Source organism: Diorhabda sublineata, chromosome 10 (assembly GCF_026230105.1).
Source record: "Diorhabda sublineata isolate icDioSubl1.1 chromosome 10, icDioSubl1.1, whole genome shotgun sequence".
NCBI lineage: Eukaryota > Metazoa > Arthropoda > Insecta > Coleoptera > Chrysomelidae > Diorhabda > Diorhabda sublineata.
This window is the reverse complement of record NC_079483.1, coordinates 12,515,610-12,533,787: the sequence shown is the minus strand read 5'-3', so window position 1 is coordinate 12,533,787 and position 18,178 is coordinate 12,515,610. Positions and strand designations below refer to the sequence as shown.

The following is an 18,178-nucleotide window of genomic DNA, read 5'->3' as shown; positions in this document are numbered from 1 at the left end:
ATATTCATTTTTCATGATAAGTCAATCAAATTGTGAATTCCATTCTTATTTCTCACAAATATTTAAGCAAGGGAATTTACCACATTATCGTTTATGGTATTTGGTACCGATTGAATGTCTTATGAAAATAAGCGTTGCCATTTCTATGAAGCATTTTAAATTCATTTCAATATGTAACTACAAATAACAACCAGTCATATTTATATTTGTTGTACCTCTTCTTTATTGTTCTCAATATCAAGAAAATGTTATACTTTTAGGCTAATAGATGGCGAAAAAGAGGTTTATCCGTTGTACCATTAAGATGGGTGTTGGAAGTTTATGTAAACTACACTGTTATTGTTTCTATTTATCATGGAGATGGTGGAGTTGCTATATCCCACGGAGGAGTTGAAATGGGACAAGGTATTAATACTAAGGTAAAAGATTTATTGATATTAAACCTATTTTGACCTTAACATTTACACTAATAGGGAAACAATTTGTTCCCCATTTGGTGTTATATATTAATTTTTTCCAGGTTATTCAAGTATGCGCATACAAATTTGGAATAGATGTGAGCAAAGTTAGTGTAAAACCGAATTATAATTTCGTAGCTCCCAATTGCTCTAGTTCTGGAGGTAGCTTAACCAGTGAAGCTATTTGTTATGTAAGTATAGACAATAGGAAGAAGAGCTTAAGCTAAATATTGGTTTCTCAAGAAAATATTGATCTACTAAATTCTAATTTTGATACCTTTCAGAACTCATATCCCCCATACTTAGAATCCTTACAGAGTTAGTATTAGGTCTGGCTTCAAAGCGGCATCCCATCCCAATCATTTTCTGCAAAAATTATAATAGTAAGAAAAAGTAAAAATATGTTTTGCTGAGATCCAGATTTTTCTTACATGTCAGAGAATTAAAGTTCCAAAGAATCTATTTGACGTGGTCCAGTAGCTATTTTTTTTTTAATTTAACTATTTGGAACTTTTCCTCGTAGATACAAATTTACACCATAAAAACCTCCAGTAGACAGTAAACTTGTGTTTGGGTTGCAATATCCTTGAAAAATTCTTATTTCTGAAACTGAGCTTGAGATCATTGCAAGGTGGACTGTGATATTCATCATCTAGTTAGAGACAGCGTCTTTAGCACGATAACCTGATATGAGATCGAGGCCAAATGAAAGATGCTAACACGACCAAAGATGGTTTGGTGGATATGATATATGTTTTCTTCTACTGGGTGGTCGATTGGAGTAGTTTTAATTTACTAAAATAAAGGAGTATTACATACATCATAATTGGTGACGGGCATATCGATTTTAGAAACATATTTGGCCAATGGGGAAAAAAGTACAAGCGGTGAGGTCATAAGAATAATAGTATTTTAGAGCAAAGGGTTTGACCAATTGAGGAATAGAGTTTATATATATTCAGATAGCAAGTTTGATCGATGAGGTAAAAAGCGAGTGAAAAAAAGTGATTGTCTTTTCAAGAAGAGGGTTGGACAATTACTTTAAAAATAAATATTGGCACAGAATTGATTTTAATCAAGATATTAACGTTATCAATACATCACAGCTGATATTTCAAGAAAATCTATGTAATCCAAGATTTTCTTCGAAATTATCCAACATATTCTCAAAATATTTTGTTAAACTTCTAAACCAACTAAAAAGTTTCTAACTGGAATCATTTGATTGAAAAATATTGAAAAATATTGAAAAATTATTATTTCCATAACAATAATTGACACAAAAACAAAATATATAGAAAGTATCCATCTTATTATGGAATATATATAATGTCAAATTGTATGTTTAGGCCGTTATTAGAGCATGCGATACACTCTTGGAGAGAATGAAACCAATAAAAGACAAAATGAAGAATCCTACTTGGGTTGATGTTGTTAATGCCTGTTTTGATGCCCAAATTCAACTGTGTGCTACAGGATAGTAAGTCCAGTTTGATTCACTACTATTTTGTAAAGCAATTACAAAAAACGCCATCTTATTTGATATTATTCGGTCGATATGTTGGAAATATTTAGAAGTACAGTTTTCGAAGCAATGTTTTCAGATTATATGATATTCGCACTCTTCCAACCGAATATAAGAGGATTGATTTCAAGTACTTCGCCCTACTTCGCAGGCAGGCCGCATCCCTGCGAATGAGTTTGCGTAATTTTTAGCTCTGTCCGATTTTTGGGTGCTGCGCCGTTTGATGTTATAAAATTTTGGATTATTCTATGTAAAGAACCTCAAATTTACAAGAAGTGCTACTGTTATTTTTGTAGTGTTAGTTATATGATTCAAAAAAGTATTATCTGATAGACAATAATTTTCTTAAATTGTTTCTGATACATAATATACAGGTGAAAACCTTGCAAATGTCCTAGATAGACGGCCGGCGCCAAAGAAACCACGATAATTCAAAATATCTAATAGGATATGTTGAAAGTTCGTGAGAGTTTTCTAATTTTCAATATTTGTTGTCAAAGTTTTCATAAAAGATCGATTTCAAGAATTTGAGGCTGCAAAAAAGTTAATTGGGCTCCACTTAAGGGAGGTGTTGTCTGCTCCGTTCATTTTGAAGAGTTTTGTTAATCAAATACTCATTTATTATGAAATTAAGATCAATTTCCCCAACAAAAGATTTGAATAAACGAGAGAGAGGTTCGTTCCATTGTTTGGGAACGGAATGGAGACATTATGCATGTTGAGTGAGGAATATTTTACGTCTAGCATTAAAAATTTTCCTTTTCAAAGGCTGAATTGTTGTGGATTTAGGAAGATAGTGTGGTTCGAACTGAAATGAAGGAGCAAAAAAGGCTTGACAAAATAAATAGCATTTCGATCTTCTTTATTTAAGTAAACGGGTACAGATGTGGCTGAATTATTTCCTGTCGTCGGCCATTTGGCTGGTTAATGGGTTCACCAGGTTATAGGTAAACCTCAGAAAACCAACAAATTTCAAATGACCGATAAATTCTATATCTGTTGAAAATTTTGAATTGATATTCTTTTTGTTTTGAGACTTCTTCAATTGGATAGCTTTCCTGATATAAATCGCATATCACATCTAATATTAGATATTTTTAGAAACTCAAACGTCAGACTCACAGAACTGTTCTATATTTATATAATTGTGCTAGAACTATGGAGAGTGTGGAAGAACTGTAAAATGTCTACTAATTACCCATTTTCCAATAATTATCGAAGATCATTTTTCTTATATCTATTTCGTATGTTATTGATACATTTACAAAATATAAATATAAATATATCATATATAAAAAAGAGAATTATATCTGGTTAACCAATTAAACTGATACCTGTTTGTGCAATTTTTTAGTTTCAATGGAACATCGCCTGGTATTGTGAGTTATCCAATATTTGGAATATGTGCTACGTCAGTAGAAGTGGATATACTGACAGGACAACAACAAATTCTACAAGTTGACATAATTGAAGATTTGGGCCAAAGTATGAGTCCTTTAATAGATATTGGACAAATTGAGGGAGCTTTCGTTATGGGTAAATATTTACAGATATTTTTAAAAATCCTGATCCTGAAATATAAAGATTTCAATCAAAACAATAAATAGAGTATGTCTTATTTTTGAGGTACAGGTATTGATGGTATTGATAGTTTCTGCATGACACGCTCTTGTATGGTGTATATGCTTTCAAATGTATCCAAAAATTTATTATTGGATACTTCTCCTGTCGTCTTTTCATTGAAGGTTGGCGACTACGTTTTTAAATGCGTCTCTGTCCCTCGTAACATGAAACAATTCTCAGACGCTGAGATTTGTCAATTCTCTTATGTTAGCCAGGATTTCTTGTTCCTGCCGATGCCTTTCTTTCCCTTTACTCTGCCCTGCATTATGTTCTGTAGTAATAGGCATTTGTCGTTGTGTAAGATGTGTCCTAAGTGAAATATTTCTTTCTTTTGCGACCAATGCGTCTTAGTACTTCGTCGTTGGGGATTATGTCAGTCCAGGGTATCTTCAGGATGCGTCTATAGAGCCACATCTCAAATGCCTCAAGTTTTATTATTGGATACATTTTTGAACAATTTCACATTATTAATATTTATGTCACTTAGCATGAAAAGATACAATAAGGAAAGGGCAGGCTCTGGTTTCTAGGGATGAATACTAACATCATAAACTACTTTTGCGTAGTACGTTACATTAAATTAACTTTTTTTATTTAAAACAATTCATAACTTATAGAAATAGAACAGATGATTACTATTATTATTATTAGATTAACACAATTTGACACCATTAAACGCCGTTATATATAACCTGTTAACAATCATTTTTTTCCATCACGTGAAATCAACAGACACTCCCGGAATAAGAGTATACAATAAACATAATCATTAACGTACTTTCCCATTTTCTCGATCCATTTCATTTGAAGCGTTTATTCCGACATCAAACTATTAAAGGTTTGACCAACAATATTTCTGCTCATCTTTTTGAAATTATCATTCTTTTTACTCACGGAGGTATTTAGACAACTCTAGATTTATTATTGATATTTTCAGTTGATTCAATGGATTGATTTGTATCAGACAATATTAGCAAACTTTTTTGATTGCATAAATACCCATAGACTTTGAATGTATTAATTTTTCATAGGAATTGGTTACTACACAACAGAAGAGTTGATTTATGACTCAGAAGGCAAATTAATGACAAATAGAACATGGACGTATAAACCACCAGGCGCTAAGGATATACCAATAAACTTTAGAATAAAGTTTACTGAGAACAGTGAAAATCCTGTTGGTGTTCTGAAATCAAAAGGTATTTGATATATAGGTTTCCATCGACCAACTATTCCTTGTTCCAAATGTAGTGAATAAATAGATATTACTTTTGTATAAAATAGAAAAGAAAATACGTTATAGAATCAATTTTTTTTAAAGAAAACAAATCTTTTCTGATCTACGTTGGCTATTCTGTATATTTTAAGAAGCAAATAAACTGAATGAGTTACAGCTGTTTATATGGCGATATTGAATACCACCATCTTTAAGTTGTAAGCTCTGAACGTAGATGAGTCGCTGCTATCATAGAGTAAATAGTGGAAAATACGATTTTCCGTACTTAGTGTGGTAAAGCATGATACTTTGTATTCAGGATAGGTGAATGATACCGGCTTCAAGCTGAGTAGTGCCTAAGTGATTCGCATAATGATATTAATAATATTAACTTTCTATCATTTGTCTACTTCTAGGCAAAATACGAGTATATTGATTGAGATTCTCAATTCACTTATACCGGTTAGTTTATCATTTTTTTAGTTTATGATTTGCTGGAAAATTTAATGGTATCTATGAAAAAATATGATAAAAATCAGTACTAAACATGGACTCATTTTAGCTGTTGGTGAACCACCAATCTGTCTCTCGATTGCGGTACCTTTGGCAATTAGAAATGCTTTAAGCTTTGCTAAGAAAGAAACTAATCCCACCAACACGGATTGGATACCATTTGGTAAGTCATACGGTGAAATTATGATAGGTGTAAGTTAAAAAATCAATATCGCTCACTGTTTCAAATTCAATTGTTCGTTTTTTATTAATCATCTTCATAAACATCACCTATAAAGTACAAAGCATTATTAGCGAACCTTTTAGATATTTTTAAGAGGGAATGTAATCTAGTAATCTTGTAACAAAATAAGTGTCAAATTATCTTAATTTGTTATAGTACAGATGTTTATGATCAGAAATCTAGTAACAACAAATTGTATCATATTACTCAGAATCAAGTTCAAATAACTACATAAATTGGAAACATATATAATAAAGAGAAGATTTTGTTTTATACGTTGGGATAAAAGGGAGCTGAGCAAATTTGAATATCAGTATTCTTTGATGAAAAGCAGTCATTCGATGAAATGTACCGTAGTAGTATTATTTTTGATATTGGTTTTAAAAAATCCAATCCACAATGCATTTTTTGAAATCAGGTTTGTCAGAAAGTGGAACAATTATGGGAGATATATACAGTAGATTGTCTCGAGATGAAGCAGAATTATAAATAAGGGAATTGGAAAATCCCATCTGGATTGTAGTTGGTCAAAAAACACTATATGGAAGAGTTGGTCCAAATTATGGAAAATAAAGGATAGCACCTCAGGCCTACCAGTAAACCAATCTAGGTCGTATTAACTTAAGCCAAACTAAGTCATCTACTTATCAATTTTGAACAGATTTAAGAACAAAGTAGCGAGCTACATTGTGTTATACAGTGTGTCTACTTAAATTGGAACCGTATGGAAAACTTTTTTTATTAGTGGTTTTATTCGTATCCGTATTAATTATTCTGGCTGGATACAATTTATCTCTCTTGCCTGTTAAAATATGATAACCTTTCTATTTATTACTGTTTTATTTATTCACATACGTAATGCATGCATAATAATTATTGGATAATAGAGAAATTGAAAAATCCATACAAAGAATATTTATTGAACGGAAACAAACATAATTAAATTTTAAATCAACGTTCTACAGCTTCGACATACCACCCTCTCTTTGTAAACATTTGATTGTGCTCTTGTCAAACTCGTTGTAGTACTTTCCGTATCATATTTGGAATAATTTTTTGGCATTCTTAAGAAATAATACTCTCCAAATAGATCACATCATCAAATGGTCCTTGCTGATAAACCTAAACAAACATACAGGATGTTCCGGCTCTTGATTCGAAAAATTCGGGAGTGAGTAGATGACGTGAAAATAATGCTGTGACATGAGTTTCTGAGTTCTTCAGATCGTACAGGTCACCCTGTGAAAGTGACGGATTATTAACCATTGGGTAAGAGCCGCCCATGACCTTCAGATTGTAGTGTAGAATTATTTATTCCGTAAAATACATGGCAGGTATATGTAAGCATCCATTAAAAATTCATAATGTTCGAATGGATAATTTAGAAAATATATTTAAATATAAGTTTAAATGCCTAGAAATCAGAAACGATAGGTCGTATGAAAAAATTTTTTCATATCACAGTATTATTTTCACATTATTTACTCGCTCCTGGAACTCTAGGTATATTGTATATGAGTTGTGAATATAAAATTGCTATTATTCACTGGAAATGATATTGCCATGCATTCAACAAGCTCTTTAGGTTATTTCATTCACATTTTCTTGTGTGCTGTTATTTTTATCCAACAACAAGAAAATAGAAATTAATTAGCTTGAAATTATCCATAGGTATATTTTCAAAATGTAATTAACCACAATTGTTTCAGATGGTCCTACAACTGTAGAGAAAACGTTTTTATATGCAAAAAATAATTATAAGCAGTACGTTTTACATTAGATATAAGTGATTACTTATCTCTCATTTATATAACAAATAAAATTACTTGAATAGAACTGAACATCATTAGTTTCTTTATTCATCTACCACATTCTATGATTCTAAGTCAAGTTTTTGAATGGTTTTGTTCAACATCAGAAAATTGGGTTTCAAACAATCATCTTGACGGATAAAATTTCGAATCCTCGATCGGAATGTCCAAAAATTTTTCAGAAAGGTTCTGTTCCATTTGTGAGAGTACGCGATAGCATTCATAAGTCAACCTATGAATCGTACCGGACTATTAGAATATCTATCTTAGAACTATTTTCATTCAGTACGCTGCATTAAAAGACTAAAAAATCTATAACATTCTAAAGAAATGATAAACTTTGAAAGACTTAATCTCGGAAACTATTGGGTCTACAGAGGCAGTTATAGTATCATATTGTACTAATTTAAAAACGTCCGAAAAAAAGTTTTTCCAAAAAATAGTCCTTTTCGGTTATAATCACTAAAATTGGAAAAAAATCGATTTTTTTGAGGTTTTTTCGACTTTCATCCGACAAATTTACAGGATTAAAAATGACGACAATATTAGTGATGACAAATTATATCAATGTAGTAACATGAATTATTTTGATAGGTTAAGGTATGTATGTTTAAGTGCCTGCACCACTACCAATATAAATAAGAACAATGTGCGTTTGGTTGAATGAGAAAATTAAATAAAAAGAAACCATCTAGTACTGGGTACTCTTAATTCACGACTTTGACCACATTAAAATACATTATGAGTAGACGGTCGATGGAAATGATGGAAAATGGGAGCAGGATAACTTCTTGATAAACTAGGAAATCTAGAGCAAGTGTAGTGGACAAGGAGAGCTTTTTTGTCAACAATAGGATTTTTCAAGACAAACTTAAACTTAGTAACCCTTCAGTCTCACAGAGAAAATAGCTATAGAAGCAGATTCAACAACCTATCAATTTTAAAACTTTTAACAAGAATACGATTCAAAACCACCGAAAATCTCAATTAATTTTTGCAAGTAGAAATTTTATTATTCTTATACATATTTCTTATATTGTATTTGACCATAATTTCAGTCCCAGACGATCAATAGATAAGTATTCGGAAGCTCGGATAATATATTAAAGTTAGTCCACTTTGGTGTTTCATTGCCACGTTCCCCATAAGAAACCGCTCATAATATAGCTGGAAAAGACTTTTTTACAATTTATATGTCTAAAAAGAAATCTATGTAAGCCAGTTCTGTTAAATACAGTGGATGGTCGAACAATTTGAAGTGCAGTTCATGTTAATAAAGAATGGGAAATGCTCATTTGAACCCGCTTTTAGTTTGAAGTGAGCAAACACCCAGGGCCCGGATAACTTATGAATGCATAATTTTTTATTCCAATTTGGTAAAATTTTTTGGTGATATCGGAGGTTGTTGCAGTTTTTGGCAGTTTAGAACGCTCGCTCGAGACAAGCTGATACAGCCACGTTTGAATTCAGCTGTCAAAACTGTTCAAGTCATAAATGATCAGGTATGTATTATGTGTTTAATAATTTGGATATATGCAGCATTCTTTGTTAATTTTTATCACTAGAAATCTCACACATTATTATTTTTTTATTGAACTTTTTGTTAACCAAGCTGGAGTTTTTGGAACCGTTGATGGTATTTTTATGAAACGCGCGTCAGACAGTGTACTTGTGTGTATTAGTGTAGTGGTAGTGTAAGTAATGTGTTAGATCAACAAGATAAACAATTTAAAATTTTCCCCGTGGGTCTTTTAATGCACACAATTGGCAGCAGCATATTTATTGGCAGCTCGGTACTCAATTTTCTCTATTTTCAGAAAAATCTTCACAACCACCAACTTCTTTAATTATTAAAAAGAAACTAAACGCAAATATACCTACAACTTATATTGATAGTACAGGCATCTTCTTTCGTACATCGTATATGTAATTCTTAAGATTAAGGGAATATATTTGTTGCAAATATCATGTTTCATACATAATTTAATTATTAATGATTGTATATTATATTATTTTCATTCATATTATGAGGTACAAAATTATTGTTTAACTTTCCTATGAAAATTTGTTCACTACCTGACCAATTATCAATCTAAGACAGCTCGCATTATCTGGAACGAACCAGGATTGGTACTACGACTGATTGATTTTCAATGATGTTAGTTAGGATACGGAAACGTATGAAACGTATTTAAAAATTCTCTTTTTTAGTCATCCTAATCTTTTTTACAATTATTTAGATGTCTATCCTATATAAGCAGCATTACAAGTTAGTTTTTTGTATATAATTCTGCTCCCAAGTTATTGCTAATTGAATAAAATGTCACATCAGTTTATTTAGTTTAAAATTAATTGTTAATAGAAGTTTTATCTGGTAAGGATGTTTTGACACTGTAAGGGCAGATAGTTAAGAGCCGCACTGCGTCGAAATTTCAACTTTAGTATAAAATCCTATTACATCTGCACATTTATTGTCGAACATGTATGCCGAGCTACTCCTATTCAGAGAGCGTTCGGTTAATAACTTGAACAAAAAGGTCTCTCGGCTCATAGACTATTAAGTGAGTAATAACACACCAATTTGTTGATTATTTTATTCATTGCTCAAATTACAAGTTACTGGAAATGTCAAGTTTTGCGGTTCTGACATTCTGATATCTAAATCAGGAATCACCTTCATTGCGGCTGAGCTCCAAAGTTTTTAAAAACATGTAATAAGATATTATCATTCTAAAGGACTAAAAAAATAATACAAATACAATGAATATGTGAAAAACTATGAAGGGTTATGATTAAGTAATGCACAAAATATATGAAACGTACAATGTTCATTTAAAAAAAAATTGAAACACGTAAAACAATTGATTTTGACATAAGCATAAAAAATAATGATTCAATTGGTCAAAGTTATGATATTTCAATATTTCTTTGAATAGCTAGGTTTTGTATATAATTTCATAGGGCATTTTTTCCTACATTGAGAAAAATTAAATAGATGTCACATAAGAAATAAAAAAACGAGAAAAATACTAAAAATTGGAATAAATTCAATTCAAATAATAACTTTCAAATTAACTAATCAGTCTATCAAAGTAAAACAATTTGTCAGAAAATTGTTTAAATTGAGCGCCAATCACTATTTGACATATGCCAAAACCATGATTGATCTGATTTACAGAGTTTCCGATCATCTGACATTTCTTTCCATATCTAATTCGTTTCATTGAGTCTTCTAAATTGTCTAATCGGTTGACGATTCGACTTTTCGAATATCCTCACAAAGAAAATCGAAGAGGATACGGTTAAGTGACCTAGGTAACTAATCCATTAATCCATTTCTTTCAATCCACCTTCCTTCAAACTGGTTAACATTTGGATCATGATGTAGTAGTGGAACCAAATATTGGGATCCGAGTTTTTCTTATTATTTGAGCCCGAAATTGCCGCTATTCGGTCAGGAAGCTCTAGCATATGAAAATGTTCCAAATACAGCTCAGATATTAAATTCCCTCGAAAGGAATTAGGACCAATTCAACGATTCTTATCATTTTTTGACTTTTGGTATCGAAAAAACGTCCCGGAAACGGTTACATACGATACCCAAGTCGATTGGAATGCAAATAACAGAACTTTTATACAACTGTAATTACCTGGTTGGAACACGTAATCTCTATTACGCAGAATCGTCACCGCACCAAGGACAGTTTTTGATGGGTGGGAACGAACCTATAATAATTAGACGAAAATCGCGCAAGAGTCAGTTGCTGAGCAACTTGAGCAATTATGTTTTAAGACATACTGTAAATCCGAAAGACGTATGGCTTCCAAAAACATGTACTTTTCATTTAACCTATCGACTGTCTCAGTAATACCCTAGACAACACGAACTCAATTGAACCTTATATTATTTCTTAGTTTCCTTCCTATTCTAGAGGCGGCGACATTTTTTTAGATACCCAGTATGTAGTTGACTGATTTTAGTTTCTGCATTCAAAATATTGATAATTATTTGAAAAGAATGTTATATATTTAGTTTTTTGAGTATTCTAACGTTATAAATCAAATAATGTCCTTGAGTTTCAAGATTCCAGAATCATTATGTTGGTGACTCCTTTAGAAATTTAATTTAAGTATAACATAATCACATCTTGTTACATGAAGTTACATTTTTCTGAAATTTCATTGGAATAATTCGAAGCTATAGAATTTTGTGAATTTCCTAATTTATTATAATCAGCACTTTACCTTCAACATATTTTCAAAGTTCAAATTCATGATTTTGGAAACATTTATGCCAATTTGTCTCCTACTCATCATCGTAACAATATTGATTATAGGTTTTTTAAGACAGGATGAGTTTGCATACCATTTCGAAGCAAATATATATTGTACGGTTTTTTCAGCCTACAATTCGAAAATGTATCAAAACATGGTATAAAAAAATGATGTTATTCAAATACCTCAACTGTTAATATTTGACCGGGTATACAGTAGAACATTATATATTCATTAAGTAGAGCAATAACGTATGTAATACATTTTATCAATAACGGTGTTGGTGGGCTGAAAACCAGAAAGTTTAGAACCAATAACTTTTTAAATATAATTGAGATTTCGAATATAATTCAAATTTTGATATTGATATTAATAATTATTGGGGATGCCGCTTTCTCTACCTCTAGTTGCGTGATACTTTTTTTATATGATATCTCCTATAACGTCTTATAGAATAGCTAGGTCAAAACACAGAAAAACAAAAGAATCTATCTGGAGAGCCCAAAGCATTATTCAAGAAACGTACAAGCTTCAAAAACAGAACACTCTTCAAATAAGAGAATAGAATTCTGCAAATGTACGAAGAGGAATTTCAATGGTATCAAGAATTGCAATGAGCAACAAATCGGCACAGCAGTATTACTAGGATACCGAGGAGGCGATAATCATTGAAAGGAAACAGGTGGTGGTGTTACTACCAGGATAACTAATAAATAAGACATCATAGAGGGCGGTTTGATGAAAGAATGATTCTCTATAGGGTGACAGCACCTTTGCTACAATTATCATAATATGAGTATCGACTATTTTTTTGATGTCACCTTACCAAATTTTGAATAAATAAGAAACATAGATAAGTTTCAATACAATGTAAAGAAAACTGTTTTTGTTGTAAGGATTGCAAAAAAAACATTCATTGAACTAGGAAAAAGAAACTTAAATAGACACTAAGTATTCTGGTAGGGCTTTGTCTCATGAAATGATTTGTATTTGGTTATTTACTTATGAAAATTGCTAAGTAAAACAATATACTTTATACGGAAAGCATTTTATTAAGAAAACAAAAACAATTTTTTCTTCCAATAATATCATAGCCACGGTGTTTTGATATTCTAAATGTGGAATCTTAATTGAATATATAGAAAAAATGGTAAAGATAATTGATCAATAAAATGTTGATATGATTACACGTTTTGATATAAATATGTAACGAAAGCCACCACGTGGAAAGTACAAATAAAGCCGCACTCTCCTGGATTCGTGACACTGAAATAAGCTTCTACTGCGTACCTGCATGAAGGAAAAAGGAAACTCGAAGGCGGATAGACTTGCCGCAATTATGACGATACTACAATAGATGAAGCCTCACAACAGTAACAACCAGGGCAGGATTAAGCTTGAGGCTTGGGGGGGCTATAGCCCCGGGCCCCAGGTCCAAGAGGGCCCCATCATTTGGAAATCATTCTGTATTTTTTGATGTGTTGATACCACAAATCTAACGTATTGATATTATTTTGTGAATTTTTCCGGGTTTTCGAATTCCTTAAGGAGGCCCCGTCATTATTTTAGCCCCGGGCCTTATAAATTTTAATCCGGCCCTGGTAACAACGATGTTACCGAATTAAAGTCAAACAGTACAATTATGATCAAACAGTAGTAAAAGTTCGATATCCAGAAAGATGTGGCCAATTAGAATGAGAAAGCAGAAAGATAAGAATCATTCAATCTAAAAAAATCAGTGGGATAATCATTGGATGTTTTACTGCTGGCAAAAAGACTGCTTAATAGATTGGTCTGCAAGTTTATCAATTTCCAAATAATCGAAAATAAAGGGTAACATACTGGACCTCAGGCTTTGAGTAACTGATATAGATTGTGTATAAAAGATAAATAAATCGGAAAGAGTGAAGTTTATAGAATTGAAGCAAATAAGAAAATAATATTAAACTTTTCGTATGAAAATATATCAAGTATTAACAGATAATACCTCGCAAATTTATTCTCCGTTCAATATTATGTTGAGAGAACAAGGTAATTATCATACTTACCTCAATGAAATTATAAAGAGTTCGGAACAATTTGAAACTACGATTATCAAAACATATGGAGCTAAAGCAAAAAATAGGGCATCATTTAGTCTCGACACGTATCTAAAACATAATATAATGAGTTATTTATTCCATATGTTTGATTTATACATATAGCGGCGTTGTATTTAGATACAATTTCTAGAAAGACCTTTTTATTCATTTTTTTTTCTTGTTTTAATTTTTAGAATTATCCGAGAAATTCTTTTTGGTATAAATACTAGCATGTTATCAGCCAATAATTCAGTAGTCGAATGTCATAGTGAAGAAATCGAATTACTCAAAAAGAACCATTGAATTTACATTAACTATATGAGCAATAAATAGTTGATTATTAAGAATACTCTAGTGTAATTATGTAAATAAATTGGGTGAGTCAGAGACACACGGTCACTGTTTAAATTCATACTACAATTGGAAATACTTTGGATAAATAAGAAAAACATTACAATGGGATGATACCATAATAAAAAAATAGATAAATATTATCAATTAAGAAAGAAAACAGATCTCTGGACAGCAACAGTAACACTATTGTGATTGGTTGAAAAATATTCACTAAAGTATATATTTTTACACCTCTTGTAATAAATCAACGGACCAATCAAATGCAATTTCAAGCCAAGTACATTATGTTCATTATCAGAATCACCTAATTAAAAAATTGTGATGATCGACGCATTTTCCCAGCTCCTTTTGTAACATAACCTTATCTTCGGGAGTATCCACTATTCTGTTAAGTATTTCTTGAAATCTTCCATTCAAAAGTTTCCATTGCATAGCCGTTAGTATCGTTAAGCTACCAACAATAGTATCGAATGGTATAATGAGGAAAAATATGGCACAATAAGCGCACTCTTCCACAATAAAAAGAATAGTATATGGAGGATACTCCGGTACGTAGGACGTTAGAGGTAAGATTCTTTGACCAGATAGTATTGGATTCAAAGTAAAAAACATTGATGTAAATGAACCAAAACTCAAATAGTATATGAACATCAATTTGAAACGTGTCAAATAGGACAATGCATTGTTTTTCTCATCTTCCGAAGAAGATTCTTCAAGACTCCAGAATAACTCAGTATCTTCAATTAATGACCTGATAAGATGACTGTTTTTGTATAAAACAGTGTATTTTACGAGAACCTGCAACAATATTTGAATTAATAAATAAATATTACATTAGTTTTTGAAAATGAAATAAGATTGTTCTTATAATAATTGAAATAAATAATTCTATGGAAATATTTGTGAATATATGTTAGTCTTTCATATAAGTATCACTTTTTCGACATTTCAAATTATTGAGGTTGCAAAAAATTTTCCAGTATAGCAAATGTGGGCAAAAAGGACAATTATCGATAATACGAGTAAATTATTAATACAAAAAAATTTGAAAACCATTTATTTGAAAATTTGAAATTTTTCCAATATTTTCAATTGTTGAAACAGAAATATTTATTTCTAAGAAAGTAATTTTATGAATGATTCAATTTACGCGTCTAGAGGAGGTGATTATAAGTTTGATTGCCTTAGAAAAATGACTTGATAGATTTGTAAATTCAAAACATACATACATAATATGAGAGTTACTACTTGGAAGAAAATAAAAACAAATATTTAAACTTCAATATGGCTTTAGTTTTTTACAATTTCAATTTTTCAATTCTACATTAAGATCAATACACTTTTGCATGCGTTTGAACTAATTGTCGATGCATTTTGATAGAGGTATCTCCAAAACATGTGATTTCAACTGCTCCTTCAGGTGTAGAAAAACGTTGACCTCGTAATTTATTTTCGATCTGCGGGAATAAGAAGAAATCATTAGGTGCCAATCAAAGACTGTACGGCGGATGACCCATCAATTCGATGTTTATCATCAATTAAAAAGCGTTTTTATTTAAAATGATGTTTGAGAGCTGGCACTTCGTGGTGGAGAATGATTCGTCGTCTTTGATTGATTTCCTTGATTTTTTCTGACAAACAACTGCTGGTATGCATATCTTTATAATATAATCTCATGAATTGGAAAAGTAAACAAATATTAGTGAATAATATACTCACATGTATTGTTAAAAAAATGGCCTCCAAAGATGTTATAACATTAGCAATAGTTAAATGTTTTTCATAAATAAATAAAAGAGTGCCCAAGTAGAGGTTCGCTAAAAGAGCAAATAAACCGAAATAAAACAGTATTTTAGATGTAATTCGATGATGATAAAATGGGTTCAATCCCATAGCTCTCAACATTTTCAAAGATATTCTAACGTTAAAGTACATTTTAAAAATGTTGGTTTTTGTTTCAATTGGTTTACATTGAAGGTAACAACGTATTATTAAACAGTATTCATTATAGCTCATTTTATGGAACAAATAAAAAACTTTCTAGAGGGTGGAAAGTGATTAAAGTTTCCAAAAGGAATTATCTTAATGTAAATATTTACTGGTTAATGAGACGCGTTGGAAAAAAGTTTTGTTTCAATAGTTTGAATATATAATTTGAGAAAACTTTTTTCTCACAGTTGCCGCTAATTTATTATTTATTTAATACAGTATAGAGATTGTTTCAACTTGTTTAAAAGATATTATCAACAAACGTATGGAACTGAACAATAAACAGAATGGTTATCGAAGTACTAATTTGGGCGAGTCTATGAAAGCGACTGCAAACAGATTAGCAAATTATGACCATATGGTAAACATTCTCAGGTTTGGATGGATCAAAACAAATAAATGGAGATCATGTGTTCAGTATTTTTATCCATATTGGAATGGATAAAACAAAAATGCCTCGCTTTAATTGATGTTCATAAAAATCGACGTGTTTGAATTAAGATGTCTACATTACAATAACATTGAAAAACCAAAATGCCTGAGAAATACAATAGTGATACAAAGGAACATACAAAAAATTGTAGTATAATTAGTAGAATTTCGGCAAAAATTTGTATATAATAAAAAAGCTGATGGGCATGGACAAATTAGTTTTTACCTTAAATAAAATTAAATAAAAAAAGATTCACCACTGTAAGAATTGGAATGTCGTGTATCCACATAGAGACAATGATATTTTCTTGATATTGCTTTTTTCAGGAGAGTGTCCTGTTGTTCCATGTTTGGATATCTTTTTTTAACCGTAAGTACCATGGCAGGATCAAATTTCACCTATCGCGTTTCTCAATATTTTAGTAATTTAATGTATATGAGGCTACAAAGCGCCCTTCTAAAATCGGGCTCAAAGGACTTGGTAAATAGCTAATTATTTGCGTACTTAGCAAGTATACTATACTTTTCCTATTGCGATGGCAAGCATGGAGCTCATACTAGTGGCCTGCACGAACATTTGGGTTGAAACCTTGACATTGAATTAATGGTGTGGGAGGTCAATATGTATAGCGTTCGCTATAAAAAAGTTTCTTTGTTGATTTCGAAAATCAATATTTCAAAAATGTATTCCGCCGTTCTTCAAAGGGGAAAACAACTACTTTCCTGGATAGTGCCTCGACGAATATTGAATTACAGCCCCTCTGAAGAGCATGATCGACCTTTTTGTTGATATTAATAACCCCGATGGCTCGCAGTTGCAAGGAGAGGTGTAACTACTGACTAGTTCCGACGTCATTACATCTCATTAGAGCAGTTTTACACCCCTCGTTCGGGATTGAGACCCGAACTGAAGACAATGTCAAACAGCGTCGCATTTGGTACATGTAGTTAAATATTTCCCAGCGAACGCCAAGTGGCGTTATCCTCACTTCCAATTGCGAACTATTAGTCAGGAGAAATCTAGTGCAGTTGCCGATAATATAGATTTCCATGGTAATTGAGGTGTGCAAAATGTATTCAAATAAATAATTTCTACTATTTACTTCTGAAATAATTTCGAAAATCCGTTCTCATTTACCATGGAAATCTATATTAGCCCGAACGAAGGTTGTTGAATAAACTGGTTTGGTGAGACATAATAACGTCGAACTAGTCAGTAGTTACAACCTCTCCTTACAATTGAGAACCAACTGGATTCCCAGTTATTTTATTTCAAATTTGAGAACTGAGAGGGAAATAGGGGGACAGACAATAGAAAAGATTAATCTCTGACGAGTTCACGCGCCTGGGTAGTTATTGGCCTATTTGGATTTCACCGTGTTCCTTGATGAATGTGTTCACTAAATTTTCATTTGCAAAATATATAAATATTCTACTATTAGTTGGCTTTTAGTAAACATTCATATTGTTTAGTTATATTGTTTGGCTAAGAGCCTTGAGGTAATCTTCTAAACTAGATTTGTAGAAAGGAAGTTGTTTGTTTCAGTTGGTTGGTTTTCAGTTGTTGAGTTATATCTTCAGTGGGCGTATACTCATTTTGAGGTATATTTATTGCTGTTTTATCAAAAGTCATAAGGGAATTCTCATTGTTTGTTTTGATTTTTATTGGAATTTACAC

At 31.5% G+C, this 18,178-nt stretch overlaps 2 protein-coding genes across 3 annotated transcripts in view; one reads left to right on the top strand and one right to left on the bottom strand.

Moving 5' to 3' along the window:
• The window catches only part of LOC130449745 (aldehyde oxidase 4-like), a 39,915-nt gene extending 32,516 nt beyond the window's left edge, over nucleotides 1-7,399 (top strand). For both annotated transcript variants that reach the window (XM_056787733.1, XM_056787734.1), the window contains exons 15-21: nucleotides 261-419; nucleotides 521-649; nucleotides 1,808-1,938; nucleotides 3,338-3,519; nucleotides 4,638-4,805; nucleotides 5,385-5,498; nucleotides 7,268-7,399. In XM_056787733.1, coding sequence (XP_056643711.1) covers nucleotides 261-419; nucleotides 521-649; nucleotides 1,808-1,938; nucleotides 3,338-3,519; nucleotides 4,638-4,805; nucleotides 5,385-5,498; nucleotides 7,268-7,338 — 954 coding nt within the window. In that variant the 3' untranslated portion in view covers nucleotides 7,339-7,399. The remainder of the gene's footprint in view (nucleotides 1-260; nucleotides 420-520; nucleotides 650-1,807; nucleotides 1,939-3,337; nucleotides 3,520-4,637; nucleotides 4,806-5,384; nucleotides 5,499-7,267) is intronic.
• Nucleotides 7,400-10,032: 2,633 nt separating this feature from the next.
• Nucleotides 10,033-16,014, bottom strand: LOC130449848 (odorant receptor 63a-like). The gene is made up of 6 exons (XM_056787889.1): nucleotides 15,799-16,014; nucleotides 14,384-14,877; nucleotides 13,693-13,794; nucleotides 11,830-11,932; nucleotides 11,615-11,773; nucleotides 10,033-10,107 (listed from the first exon to the last, which is right to left on the bottom strand). The coding sequence occupies exons 1-6, from the start codon at nucleotides 16,012-16,014 to the stop codon at nucleotides 10,033-10,035; spliced, it is 1,149 nt and encodes a 382-aa protein (XP_056643867.1).
• Nucleotides 16,015-18,178: the final 2,164 nt, after the last annotated feature.

Coding starts and splice junctions, on each gene's coding strand:
- LOC130449848 (XM_056787889.1), bottom strand. CDS start 16,014: ATGTACTTTAACGTTAGAATATCTTTGAAAATGTTGAGAGCTATGGGA. Junction 11,933..13,692: donor CTCTTTATAATTTCATTGAG/GTAAGTATGATA, acceptor TCTGGTTTTCAG/CCCACCAACACCGTTATTGA. Junction 10,108..11,614: donor ACTTTGAAAATATGTTGAAG/GTAAAGTGCTGA, acceptor TTATTTTTTTAG/TCCTTTAGAATGATAATATC.